General features: G+C 52.3%; 1 protein-coding gene and 1 pseudogene across 1 annotated transcript in view; one reads left to right on the top strand and one right to left on the bottom strand.

The window, feature by feature from the left end:
- Positions 1 to 14,593, bottom strand: part of SSH1 (slingshot protein phosphatase 1) — a 31,255-nt gene that overhangs the window by 15,004 nt on the left and 1,658 nt on the right. Inside the window, exons 2-6 of the mRNA XM_066609600.1 lie at positions 14,055 to 14,095; positions 4,186 to 4,289; positions 2,939 to 3,003; positions 1,363 to 1,484; positions 240 to 308 (exon numbers count right to left, since the gene is read on the bottom strand). Of these exons, the coding sequence (XP_066465697.1) occupies positions 240 to 308; positions 1,363 to 1,484; positions 2,939 to 3,003; positions 4,186 to 4,289; positions 14,055 to 14,095 (401 nt within the window). The remainder of the gene's footprint in view (positions 1 to 239; positions 309 to 1,362; positions 1,485 to 2,938; positions 3,004 to 4,185; positions 4,290 to 14,054; positions 14,096 to 14,593) is intronic.
- LOC136634867 (5S ribosomal RNA) lies at positions 1,819 to 1,941 on the top strand (annotated as a pseudogene).

Here is a 14,593-nt window from a genome sequence, read left to right as displayed (position 1 = left end):
CCAGTGGGGCTGTTCTTATGTTCTTAAACTACAATTCCCAGGAAGCCTTGCAGGTCTCTTGTTATCTGGTGTGCTCCCTGGGGCATTTGGTGGGCCGCTGTGAGATACAGGAAGCAGGACTAGATGGGCCTATGGCCTGATCCAGTGGGGCTGTTCTTATGTTCTTATGTCCTCCCCCCAGACGTGCCCCCACCATTTCTGCTTCCCTCCCCAGCCACTGAAATGCTCTCATTTCTTACCCATCCCCGTCCAGATGTATCTTCGTGTCACTCCACAGACGCAGAACCATCCCGATGGTGCAGCTTTTGCTGCCGAGAAAGCAAAACAACACTCAGTCTGACAGGCTCTGAACATGCGCTGAGTTCAAAGGCACAACGGACGAGACTGTATCTTTCTGCTCATCTCGTTTTTCTCCCGCCTTCCTCTAGAGAGCTGAGAGTGGCAGCGTGTGCCCTTTTCCCAGCTGCCCAGGGCACCTCGTATTTTATCAACACAACAGACTTGTGAGGTGGGTTAGGCTAAGAAAGAACAACCAGCCCAAGTTCACTTAGTCAGCATTGTGGCCAAGCACAGATTAGAACCCAGGTCCTGCTGCTCAAAATTGTTTTAACATCTTTGTTGTGTCCTGCATTCCTGCAGCATTCTGGCCCCCCAAAAAGCTTGGCAAATTGAGCTCTCCTTTAAGTGTCCTTCAATCTGTGGGTTGCAACCCTAGTCTCATTTGGGGGACTGCGACAACCTTTCAAAGTCTGTGCAAGAGAGAGGGCTTGGATCCAATCTAACACTGCTGCCGCCTTACAAAAACCGAGTCCTTGAGATAAATCTGAACAGCCTCTTCTTGCTGTCTTGCCCCACAGCCAGCCCTTCTTAGACTGCTACCTAAGCAGGCTGCTGTTGTTGTGAAGACAAAAGGGGTCAGGGGAAATGGGTTAAGCGGGGGCAGCAGTGGGTCTCCAGTCTCATATTTCATTTAATTTTGGGGGTTGTGGCATGAAAAAAGTTGAAGGCCACTGATCTAGGCTACTAGAGTAGCCTGTCTGACCCTCAAGGGCCAATCTTGGTCCAGCAGACCCTACAAAGCTCTGCACTCAGCACCTCAGTCCAAGCAGCTCTTCTCTGATGGGAAGACTCTGCCTAAGCCCCTACTCTCCTTCCCTGCGTGGCACCCTGGCCTCTGACCCTTCCTTCCTGTCCTGGAACATGATCCCTGCCTGGTCTGGACCACATGCCCACTCCTGGCCTGCATGCACAGCCTACCAGCTGCTCCAGAGCTTGCCCTCGCTAAAGCCTCTCCCAGTCTCGGAACCAGAGGGAACATTAGCCCCTCCAGCCCACGGCAGGCCCACAGCACCCCACACTCACCTCTCCTTGCTGGAAAAGTCCACTCCCAGGAGGACGTTCTCTTCCGTATCTTGGCGCCCGCTGCTGTAGACGACCACCATGTACCGCACTCGGTCTGTCCACGCGCTCTCCAGACGGACCGCCTGACGACCAGCAAAACAAGCGCTCAATGCTCAGTTCTTTTCTCAACAGTCTCTGATAAACCCACCTTCAGTTCTACGATAGTTCTGTGCTCGTCCCCTTCAAGCCTCTTCCCCGGGTTGCTTCTTGACAGGCCTGGCACTTTGGAACCATGCACCAGACTGGCCTGAACAAAGGCTAAAGCTTTTAAAAGAGCAACTGTTACCCTGCAGATGCCTTATCTTGTCTGATCTCCGAAGCTAAGCAGGGTCAGGCCTGGTTGGTACTTGGATGGGAGACTGCCAGGGAATACCGGGTGCTGTAGGCTTCTACCATAGTCTTTCCAGACTGAAGGTTGCCAACCATCTCCCTATACTGAACACTATCTCCTGATCTCGTCTGATCTCGGAAGCTAAGCAGGGTCAGGCCTGGTTAGTACTTGGATGGGAAACCGCCTGGGAATACCGGGTGCTGTAGGCTTCTATCATGATCTCGGAAGCTAAGCAGGGTCAGGCCTGGTTAGTACTTGGATGGGAGACCGCCTGGGAATACCAGGTGCTGTAGGCTTCTACCATAGTCTTTCCAGACTGAACGTTGCCAACCATCTCCCTATACTGAACACTATCTCCCGATCTTGTCTGATCTTGGAAGCTAAGCAGGGTCAGGCCTGGTTAGTACTTGGATGGGAGACCGCCTGGGAATACCAGGTGATGTAGGCTTCTACCATAGTCTTTCCAGACTGAAGGTTGCCAACCAGGGTGGTTTAGCAGTTTGGGAGGTGCACTTAGACCTGGCAGATCCAGGTTCAAATCCCCCCTCAGCCATGAAGCTTCCTGGGTGATCTTGGGCCAGTCACTCTCTCTCAGCCTTACCTACCTCACAGGATTGCTGTGAGGACAAAAGGAGGGGAGCAGCTGTGTACACCGGCCTGAGCTGCTTGGAGGAATGGCAGTATAAAAATGTGAAAAATAAAAATAAAAACCAACTAAAGGCAACCCCAGTTAATGGGGCAATACATTTTTTTAAGCTGTTAACTTTTTCCTTCCAGGACTTATAAGACCTGCAGGCTGCAACTGTTCAAACTCTCTGTTCCAGCAGCTAAGCCTTGCTCCCTCCCCACAGACACTTTGGGGCAAACTGAAGACCTTCTCGCGTTGACAAGCCTGTGGCCTGCTGGTCAGTCGAATGGATTTGCTCAGCTCCTTGCATGTCCATATCTGCTACCCGCTTCTTCCTGCCTGCTTCTTGTGGGTTGATTCTGGCTTGCCATTTTAAAACACCTTCTGGAAGCTGCCCTGGGCCGTTTCTCATATGACCGAGGAGGGGACGACAACGACGACGACATCAGCTTGTAGATAAATGCACTCTTGAGCAAACTCCTTGTCGGAATGAGTGTTTACTACAGAAAAACCTAACCCCTAGCAAGAAGGTGGTTGCTCAAGAGTAGGGGAGTTGGAAATGGGACAGGTCTTCTTACCAGCTTGATTCTGTCTTCACAGCGAAGGAGGTTGATCATCACCTGGAGGTGTTGGGGCAAATCACCTGCGGGGGAAAAAATTGACATTAATGCACCTCTTGCCCAGTTCTCCAAGCTGCAGGATATTCCACAAGATAAGAGTGCATCAAACCCCATTCATATTATTCCCCACTGCATTGGTCGTGGGTGTTCAACATGGCTCATGTATCTCTTTGGAAAAGTGGTGAACACATTAAGAGTTTGCTCTAAATCCATTGCCTGAAAGAGGCAATGAAATGGGCCCCAGAGCAACTCACTGGGGAGTCTGAAGAGGTCATCCCAAACCTCTTCCAAGAGTCACGGGCAAGCTTGGCTGTCACTCAGGGTGGTTTTGGGGCCCATGACAGGTCCCAAGCAGGACCCGTTAAACAAACATGTCATATTCCTGTCTTCCTACATATCACAGCAGTCCATTTGCAGAGATAGTCAGAAGGGACTTTACAGGCACTTGAGGACTGCATGAGAACATCAAGCAAGTCCTGCTTAACTGACAGGGGGGTGCAAACACAACAAGCAACTTTCATTTTTGACCAGCACGGTGGGCGCTCCTTATTGCAGCTCGGCATCCGTGAATTTGAATGTCTGTGGGTTCCAAGCCTGCAGCTGGAGGGCCTCAGAGGACCTACTGGACGCATAGGCATGTTCAGGAGTCTTCTGAAGAGGCCGGAAGGCCACGGGCGACCTCCAGAGAGTCGTGCAGCCCCTAGGTAACTAACTGGCAGGAGGTCTGGTCTAGAGGGTTGAGCCTCCATTTGCCTGAACATAACATCCGAAGGTCGCCAGTTCGAGGCCACCGGCACCGTGCGACCTTGAAGCAGCTGACAAGCTGAGCCGAGCTATTCCATCTGCTCTGAGCGTGGGAGGATGGAGGCCAGAATGTGCGACCAGATCAAGAAGGAAACACCTGAACGTTGTGGTTTCTTGAAAGACAGAAACCTTCTTTCAAATTGTAAAAATCCCTACGGGGATTTAAATTGCCTGCCTATGTAAACCGCCTTGAATAAAGTCCGAGGAGAAATCTGAGGACCAAGAAAGGCGGTATAGAAATACCTGTACTATTATTAATTGCGCTGCAGTACAGCACCTCCAATTTCATTATCCACGGAATTTGGTGTCCGCAGAATGGATCCCCCACAGATACTGAGGGCCCACTATATGTGTGTGTTATATTTAAGTGGCCAAGAATCTTGTTTCACCAAGATGCTCACCTGCATGTTTGTGAGGATGAGGCAGACTCCGTGGGCCTTGCGGGCTGTTTCCTTGCTGGAGGAATAACGCAGCACCTTTGACCATGAAAAAGCTCTCGCTCAAGCTGGAACACAAATAGGAGATGGTGGGGTCAGGCACACAGAGCGGACAGCAAGATTTTGGGGGTGGCAAAATGACACTATCCAAGGTGGACATGCGCAGTGTGTTTGCCCTTTATGGAAACATCACCACATCCCAGGAAAAGCCCATGCCAGGCTGCACTCAGGCCTGTGCCATCTGGCGGTGGAGGATTGGAAAAGTACGCGTTTCTGGGTTTAACCTGGATTCATTTTTCCAGCTTGATTCAGAGGCATGCAAAATAAACCAAGGGCAGCACATATTTTCCATGTGCTTCCTCCTCAGTCGAAAGGATGCAAAGCAAGTAAGTGGTGCGCTGAAAAGCAAACACTGGAAAGGTTTTAAATGTCACCTCCCCACACACAAATCCTGGGTCTCCCCTCTGGGAAAAAGTGGGTCTGTCATGCTTTCAAAGTTTCTGTAAATCTCGGGCCAGGAATACAGTGACCAGAGGGCTTGGCTCTGGCTTCAGCTGACACACCCTGAAACCCGGCAGGAAAGTCCCAGGCTCAAGAAGAGTGACGAAGTGCTGGAGAACATCCCCCTGCGAGCAGGCAATTTTAAAGGCTTCCATAAGACACATTCAGTGTAATTTTCCAACAGGGTGACACATTCGGCTGGTTTGGGAATTGTTTTTACAGCAGAGGAAGTGACCCTTCTGTGCAACTGCTCAGCAACAGCTGCTTGTGAAAAATGACGTTGGCATCCTTCAGTCTCGGAAGACTATGGTGTCACGCTCTGAATGGTGGTTCTGGAACAGAGTGTCCTCTCCAGTGCGCGAAGCCTGGGTAAAGCAGGTATGGAGGATAGGCTGTTACCCATGCAGCAAATCCCCCCTCTCCACGTCGCTGAAATGGTCCAATGGAAAGGCAGAAGCCAATACGGTTGGTTCCAGCGGCGTCGCAGTTGCCAGAACGTGACTGTGTTCAGCCATGAACTGCCTCAGGGACTCCGGCTCCGGGTTTTGCCTCGAGGTTGACTCCTGAAGCCTTTTCCATAACTGGATGTAGCCACAAGGCAGTGGAGGTTTGGGATCAGAGTTCTCCTTCTCTCAGATGAGCTGCCTTCCCAGGCTGACGAGTCCCTTCTACCCCATGTTGTGAAAAATATACACCCACAATCCTGCACTTTCCGGAGAGCTGCCTGAGACACACCTGTGTCGACCAACATCCTGAGTTCAAGCTGATCTTCAAGCACTTTAACTGTAGGTGGTGAGTCTCCCACCTGCCACTTTCTAGTTACCCATTTAAAGAACATTTCCAGAGGCCTTTCCCCTCCACCCACCCATCCTCTGCTATTTGAGGCCAGGTGAGTGATGATTTGAGGACCACCTTGGTGAGGGGGTGCCCTGTTTGAGAAGGCCCTCCCTATTAAAGCTGGACTAGCACCCACTTTGCTACTCAGATGAGATTCGAACCCAGGCCAAAACCCAACACTTGACTGAGGTTCAACGTTAGCAAAGAGCTCTTCTCCAAGAGTCGCTTGAGAGCCTGGAAGCACAGACGAAGGCTCACTGAACAGACCATGTGGAGGCTGGGAGGCATTGACAGCCCCCCCACTGGAGATGAGAAAGATCAATACTGGAGATGAGAAAGATATCCCATGGGAGTCATGTTCCCTTCTTAAGTCCTTGCAACAAGTATATATACAAAGGTCCCAATCCTTTCCAACTTTCCAGCACCAAAGCAGTCCCAAGGTAAGGGAACCAATGTTCCCTTACATTGAGGAGGCCTCCATGATTGCGACCCCCCCCACTACAGAATGCAGCGTGCACCCCGATGGCACAGTTGGAATGGACTGGGTGCTTAACCAGTCCAAAAAGACAACTACATGTTGATCAAAGCGCTTTTAAACTGATCAATAGAAAGGATATACAGGAGGTGAGCTCATGACATCCGCAGGATGAAAGTGACATACGGGAAGCTCGCTGGTCAACACGCAATGAGATGGATTGACCCAAGATTGTATGTTGACTTTAAAGAACATGTCTGAAGTCATGGAAATAGGCGAAGATTCCCCTCTTCCCCATTAACTCCTGTGCCCGATGGGCAATCGCTCCAATGTTTCCTGCCATTCTAACAACAGCGACACATAATTCCTGTTTATGAAAAAGAGGGGGAAATTGCCAGTTGACCACAAGGCTTGAACGCAGCATTATTATCAAGCATCAGTGAGATCATCCCACAGCCAGGCTGAATGAAAGGGAAGTCCGCAGACGATTGCTCAATTCTGTGGCCGCAGATCATCGAAGGAAACAAAGGAGCTCAAGTCGCCTCAAAGAGCTTTTTGATAGAGAGAAATGCTCACCATAGTTGACATGGGCTTCCCGGACTTTGGGGGCAACCCCATGCACGAGGCAGAGCCTTCCCAGACCTCCACACTGTTCCCCTTTCCGACCGCCCCAGAGATGACAGCAACTCAACAATTGGCACAAATACATCAGAACACAAGAGCCCTGCTGGATCAGGCCAAAGGCACATCTTGTCCAGCTTCCTGTATTTCTCAGTGGCCCACCAGATGCCCCACGGAGCCCACAAGACAACAAGAGACCTGCATCCCCTTGCCACACATGGCATTTCAAAGACAGTCTACTTCCAAAACCAGGAGATTGTGTATACTTGTCATGGCTTGTAACCAGTGATGGACTTTTCCTCCCACAATCTGTCCAATTCCCTTTTAAAGGCATCAGGTGTCACCCCCACATCCTGTGTCAAGGAGTTCCACAGATTAATGACACACCGAGAAAAGAAATATTTTCTTTTGTCTGTTCTGACTCTCCTGCCAGTCAGTTTTACTGGATGTCCCCTGGTTCTCGTGGTCTACAAGAGGGAAAACAACATCCTTCTATCCACTCCTATCTATCCCATGCACAGTTTTATAACAAAGTACACACCCTTCTGCCACACACGCTAACTGCAAGCTTTTTCCCCCTCTGAGTCTTGCCCCAAGATGACATTCACAGAGACTAGGCTTGCTTTGCCGGTATTTCCTCCAAAAGCAAGCACTGTCCATCTTGGTAACAACGCCCCAAAAGAAACCCAACATTTGTAGACTTCCGGTACCCCAGTCTCAGGTGAAAGTTTGAGAAACCCCAAGATTTCACTCTGAAAAAGGAGGCAAAGTTGCACCAATTCAAGAAAAGCTCTGCAAGGTTTGGAGGGGGAGGAATGAGGGAAGGGGTCCCATACGTACTGCTTCAGAAGGGGTTTTGAGGAGCAGCAGAAGCATCGCGCCGGCCCAAAAGACAGGCAGAGATCAGCGAGACCAGAAAGGTTCATAACCAGGAATGGTTCAAGTCACATCCTGCTGCTGCAGAACAGTGTTTGGCAAGACAAACGGAGGAGGAGAAAAGGCCGGCCAGACTCTCCGCGAAGGAGAGGAGAGAAATCTACAAGCCTCTTGATGATGACCGTGACGGAACCCTGAGCTCCCCCCGCGACATCCTGGCTCGAAAAAGCCCTTGCCCTGACATATCCTGATGAAAGAGGGCCTTTCAAAAGAAGGGGGAACCAGCTGAAGCTCCTCAGCTCATTCCCCTCCCACAGGCTTGTTCTGTGTTCCCTCCTGGGCTCTGGGAAGGCAGTAGCAGAATCCTGCGTTATCACAAAAATGCACCCTTGAGCCTCCAGACTCCAAAGAGAGCCCTGCGTTCGCCGGACCTCACCAGATTACAAAGCGTCACATTGACGGATGAGCGACGGGAATTTTTTTCCCCCTAAATCCCTGCAAACTCTGCACTGCTTGCCAAGAGAATGAAACAGCCTCCAGGAAGCCTGCATCATGTTTAATTTCACTGCTCACACTTCCTCGCTGGGCACAGGTTCAGGGGCAGAGAGGATCGCGCAGGCCTGTTTGTCAGCGAATTGGCTCTGCCTATTTGGGTAAAAAGAAGCCCTGTTATTTTCTGTTGACACTGGAAAAGAAGGAGGCAAGCTTCAGAGCTACACAGGCAGGCAGCTTGGTTGCTATGAAACCCAGGACTGGTTCTGGCATTGGAGCAGGTGGTGCTCCAATACCTTTCTACACAGGCAGAACGCCCAGCTCTGGGCATTATTTAAATGGTACATGTTTAAAGAGAAAGCACCAGAACGTGAGCCCACAAAACAGACAAGCAGCAGATGCAGAATGGTTCTTTGGACTCGCTCCCCCAGCAAGACTGCCTAGGACACCGATCAATAGGAGTCCTCCACTTCACTGGAAAGTCACGCATAAATCATGCGTGCAAACAGACACCCCAAAGCCATCCTGCTCCTCAGCCCCTTGCAGGGACGCTGCCAGGCTGGGGCCAGGAGATAACACAGTAGCTCCTTCAGTGCTGGAGGCAGGAAGCAAGGAAAGCTGGATCGGACAGTGGAAATGAAGGCACGGGGACGGAATCACCACAGCGGGTACTCGGCCACGACGCCTCTGAGCTGGTCAAGGAAAGTTCTGTGGGAGCCCAGCACTGCTGACAATGGTGGAGCAGAGCAGGCCCTGCAAGCCTGGTCAGGGGACTGCCCTTTGCAGAGACAGCCACAACTCGAGTCCTGGAAAGAAACAAGAGCCGCTTCTGAGTAGGCATTGTTTGGCCAAGAAGGCGTGGGCCGCTCTGGCTGCCCAAAAATTCCAAGCATCACTTTCAGAGACTGCGGGGCCATTCACAGCACCAGATGCAAAAGACCCTTCAGGGCAGGGAGGGGAGAGAGAAGGGAAATCAGTCTCCGAGCCCACAAAGGCCAGTTCCCAGCAGGGCATCCAGAGGCCAACCCGCTGACCTCGGGATTTGCTTCTTTGTGGACTTTTGCCGGGAAACTCAGCCACGAGACACAGCGCATGAAGACTCTGCCCCCGAGGCGATCTGTGTCTCAGATCCATATTTGGTAGTACGGGGGGGGGAGGCTGTTTTGGTTTGTCCTCTGATCTCCCGTCACGTAGTCGGCACCAAGCACAGCGGAATCATTTTCAGGAATGGCCGTTTGGACACAAGCTAGAGCACCAGCTCTGCACCTGGGCAAGCCTGGACCAGCAGCCCAGGGCAAGGAGTCTTCCAGGAGGACTGCAGATCATCAACTCAATCCGAGCACTCAGAAATCCCTCTTAATGAATGTAGCTGAGATTTCTATCCAACCTCCCAATTAACTCGGAGAGCATGGCCTCCAGTAGCACCTTCGTCACAACCCTGGAGCTGAGAGACGGTGAACTGGCTCAACAACAGCACTCAGGGAGCTTCATGGCTGGGTGGATACTTGAACTTGGGTCCTCATCCAACACTCCGATCACGACACCACAACTTCTCTTTATACTGTCTCTCTTTAAACAGTACTTAGGGTAAGGGAGGGAAGGTTTGGGCTTGAAACCAGAATCAAAACGCAAGCATTAAAAAACTGGCAAACGGATAGGCAAAAATAAGAAGAGACGCAACAAGATCACCAAACCCTCCGGACAAAGGCCTGGCTCAGCAAGACAAGGCAGCAAAATACCCCCAGGCTTTGGGGGTTCCCGTGGATTCCTGAAGCAGTCGTCTCCAAAGAGCAGGTGACACAACAGGAAGAAAAGCCCTTTCACACTTGGGCTGGATCGTGCCTGCTTCCAAGGTCTGAAAATGCTGCTACGAAGAGCCCACGGCAGCCTGGGATTTCCAATCGCCAAAACGCAATGAGAAAAGCCGCTGTGGTGCGCGTGTAACAGTCCCAGTCAGCCTACAGATGGTTTGCAACTGCCACCCAGAGACAACAGAAGAGGCCTGCCGAGTCCAGCCAAGGTGGGTCCCCTTCAGCCTCGTCTCCCCCACCCCATGAGCAAGCTGTTGCTGCCAGGAAGCTGAGAAGAGGGGTTGGAAGAGAAGCACCCTCTCCCACTGTGGTGTTCAGTCCCATACTGCTCTTGGACATGGAGGCTCAATTTAGCCAACATGACCAACAGCGATCAAGAAACCTCTCCTCCAGACGGACACGCTTTGAAGACCCTCTGAGCCAGCAGCCATCACCACACATCACTTGATGCCACCCTATAGACACCCTTACCTGGGAGCAAGCCCCATTGAGCTCAGTGCGGCTTACTTCTGAGTAGACGTTCCTAGGATTGCACGGTTGGTTTTGCACGGTGCGAAGAAGTCCTTTCCTGCACTGCCCAGAGGGGAGGTCCAGGTCATCAAGCCAACAGGAAGGCAGGCGTGCCTGCCTTAAGGCTGCGGGAGGAACACTCCCAAGGAGGGCAGGTGAGCGGAGATCTCTGCTCCACCGAAAGGAGCGGCTGGGCAACTCTTCTTCCCAGGAAGGAGCCTGTCAGAACTGATGTCAGAACTGCTGCTCACTCCTTTCGCTGACTGGTTTTAATCCCTCAAACTATGCGATCTGATTCACACGCCCTGGGCCTCCCCCAGGCGCCCAGTTCAGGTGATGGTGGACAGGAGAACCTGCAAGACGGGCGAGACCAAATGCACCAGGCAAGGCTTCATTCCATCCCAAAACGTCGCTGGCGCAAACCAAAGCTTGGCGGTGGGGCAGGCAAACAGATGCTTGCAGCGGAGGGGGTGAGGGAGAAGGTTGTTTGCCCCCCTGTATGTTGCTCTGGGTCCCCACACACCGCCTTTCTTTGGTCGTCAGATTTCTCCTCAGACTTTAATCCAAGGCGGTTTTCATAGGCAGGCTGTTCTAAACCTTAAAATTGAATAGTTCTCGTCTTTCATAGAACTCCTCGTTCCAGCTGGATTCCTTCCCGGCCTGGCCTCTCTCTGGCCCTTCGCCTCCAGCTCCTCTCTGCCACCGAGGGTCAGCTCATCAGTATATCAGCGTGTCATCAGTTCTCGGGTACTTCTGGTTGTCTTGAACTGGCAGCCTCAGATCTTCAGGCATACAAGGCGGCAGCTCAACCAACTGAGCCAGACCTCCTGCCCCATACATGAGACCACATACATGAGGCACATACCTGCCTCAGGAGGTCCTGAATCTGGGTCAGAAGGGAAAAGCCTGAGGGCCAGGCGGGCCAGAACTTAGGGGGCCACAGAGCATCCTGTGAAGACAGGAGAGGTACAGAGTGATCTCCCAGCCGACGGGCCACCAATGCTTGTTGCCTCACAGCTGACGTCAGCCACAGGACCGAGGCAGGAGCTGCTGACTCCATTGGTCCCTCAAAAACAGGATACTGAATCACATCCTGGTGAGTTGGCCACATCCTGGCTATGCTGTGCTCCGAGCCTGGTGGTCTTCAGCGTGCTTGGAGCAGCCTGCTGTGTGGACACGGCCTGGGAAACCAACCCCGCTCTCGAGGTTCTGCTGGAGGCGCTCTGAGCAGATTCTCCCCATCTTTGTGGGCAGAGTCACAACCAGGCCTGTGCTGTGCAATGCCGACCCCCCCCCCCACAAGCCAGCACCACATGGCTGAGAACTGCCTTCCATCCTCCCTGCAACGCACATGTTTCAGCGAGGACAACAATTGCAACGCGCAGCTGAGGGGTCAGCTTAGGAATGCTAGCGGAGCAAATAAAGAAGGGCGAGGAAGAGGGAGAGACAAGGACACAATCCTTGCACGTGCGTAAGAAAATGTACAGAACATACAGAAAATTTTACACACAAAGGCCCTTCACTGCCAAAACTCTGCGACTCTCTTTTTTCTGCAGTTCTGTTTCAAGAGGAGCCTGTTTTCTCTGGACAGAGATTTCCTGCCTCAAAGATTAGATCCATAAGGGAACTGCTTATTTACGCTCTTCCAGTTAGCCTCTCAATGGATCCAGTTGGAAAGACCCTTCTTTCAAAGCCAGCATTTGTGCCAGTGAGAAACGGCCCAGCCTTCGCCGGCGATCCCCTGGTAGGGCTGCTCCAGGACCTGCGCAAAAGCTGGTCAAAACCAATCGCGCAGGGGAACCAAACAAGGACGACTCAGGAAGTCGTTGCAGGCCGAAGGTGGAACACGGCTGCCCCCCAATGGACCAAAGCTGCTGTACAGCAGACCCACCAGGCGTTTTCTGATGGAGAGCCAAAGTCGTGGCAGGGCTAATGCTTATGCAAAAGATCCAGGCGTCAGACTGTCCTTGCCGATAGCAATTCTTGGGTGGGTCCATGCGTAACTAATATCACCCGATGGCACTTTGCAGCACAGCCTGGCAACTGCCAGCCACCTCCCCTAATGAAAGGGGCATTTGGGCATCTCTTCTCAGAGACACAAGTATCCGCAGTGGCTGCCAGGGAGCGACAAATCATCCCCTCCGCAGAAAAGGTGTGATGGGCGCCACAGAGAGGCTGCAGTCTTTCAGGGTAGTGTGGCTTGCACTGGGACCCAGGGCGATTTCCCCCCCCCCCCGCCGTTTAACCTGTCAAGATAAAGGCTGGGCCTTGCACATAGGCGATGTCAGGGAGTCAAGCCAGGGCTCCACCTGGCCCATATCGCCCACTCTGTGGCTTTCCCACACCAGCTACCTAAGATGTTATAACCAGAGATGGAGACTGGAATCCTACAAAGTTTCAGAATCCAGCCTGGTCAGGTGCTCAGGGCTGCACAGACAAAAGGGAATAAGGGGTGTGACATCAATCAGCTCCTGCGCTTGACAAGGCATTTCAGGCCTGGGATGAATCCTCAGAGCCTGAACATCTGCCTGGACTCAGTCCCCAGAGCAGCACCTTCTGCCTGTTGAACTTCAGGCTCCAACTCCAATCTCCCCCCATATCTTCAGTGCCAACAAGGCACTGGAAAAATCCCTCTCCAAGTCTAGGTTCAGGAAGGGTCATGCTTGCCCTGACATGGTCTGCGCAGAGGCCTCTACATGCCTACTGAGGTCTTCTGAATGCAGGTTTCATCTGAAGCTCCTCTGATCCCACCCGGTCACCAAAGCGGCCCACACTTGCCAACCGACTGCGGCAAGGGGCTGTTCCTGCCTTGTCCATGCACAACTGACCTCTGCGTGACGCATCTCCACACAGGCACAACCAGAGAGAAACAGCAAGCAAGACAAGGATCCACTCAGACAGCAGCCAAGAAAACCCCACACAGAGGAAGAGACAAGCTGCTTTGATGACAGCAAATCTACCCTGACACACCACAAACAGTAAGTTCTCTTGTGCCTGACTTGGATGGAAAGTTCCTCTTGTCCTTTATACCATAGGGGGGTTTTTTTGCAAAGAAAAAACTGACGTGTATTTTTATTACACATTCACCAGAGACCTGCGAGCATGAGACGCAGAGCAGATAATTACTATTCAGGCCACATGTTGCATTGCAACGGGGACAGAACCAGGCTGCACAGTCCTGCCCCAAGACACCACTAATGCATCCCCTTCTCCCTTGGAAAGGAGGAGCCCAGCTCCGGCCTGATGCCTGGTGACATGCTGTGGGGAAGAAAAGCTGGCCTGTGACAGAAGACTTGCCCCCATCACAAGACACAAGTCACTGTGTCCACCAGGGGAACAGGACCAGAGAAGCTGCAGAGACAAGACCACCACCATCACTGGCCCTCCACTGCAGAGAATCCTGCAGTGCAGGGCACTCTTCACATGCGGCTGCCATATCAGTGGCATTCAGATTTATGTGAGGCACACAGAACCTCTGTGTGGAGACTACAGGTATGACAACATGTTTAAAACCCGCTTTGGCCATCCAGGTCACCTCCATCATGGCGATGGGAGGAACTTGGCCACACTCAGAACTCCGCAGCGGTTCCTGTCCCCTTTGAGCACCCACCATAGCGCAGCAGCAAGGCCTTTTATGGGAAAAGATCGATGCATCTTGTAAACTGGCAGAAGCATTTTTCTGGGAAAGAGCTGAAAAGGGGTGCGCTTACCTCAGGTTGAGTCTACGTTCTTCATCGCTGCCAACCTCCGCCTAAAGGGGAAAGCGCAAGAAGTCTTAAGCAGGTGAACTTCCCACTGTCTCTCCCAAGCAGTGTCGGGGCCCAGTGAGCAGGGGGTGGCCTAGTGGCTCTGGCCCACTGACAACCCTCAAGGGTCCAGGCCCTCCAACTACAGGCCAACAAGTGTCCTTCCTTCCATGGCGCCCAGCAATGATGTCACCATTGGGCACCTCGGACTGCAGCAGCACTTCCCCGGAGCTCCCCCTGGCCTGTGGAGCTGCTGTGGGGTGCCACAAAGGAGGGCTGCAAGGAAAAGTAAGTCCGTTTTGCTATCTTCATAGAGTATTGAATGATTTGCCTGGTGAGAAGGAAAGTGAGGGCCGGGTCCTAACTCTTTGCTTGTTCGGGACACCAGCTTGAATGTGGGAGACGAGCCCTACTCAAGATTTTGCTGATAGAGTGGTACCCACACATCTCCGCTAGCAGGGCTGGAGGTTAGTGGCATCCTTATTTATTCTTTGGACTCAATT

Source organism: Tiliqua scincoides, chromosome 14, assembly GCF_035046505.1.
Source record: "Tiliqua scincoides isolate rTilSci1 chromosome 14, rTilSci1.hap2, whole genome shotgun sequence".
Lineage (NCBI taxonomy): Eukaryota > Metazoa > Chordata > Lepidosauria > Squamata > Scincidae > Tiliqua > Tiliqua scincoides.
The sequence above is the reverse complement of the archived record's forward strand: the minus strand, read 5'-3'. Positions and strand labels throughout refer to the sequence as shown.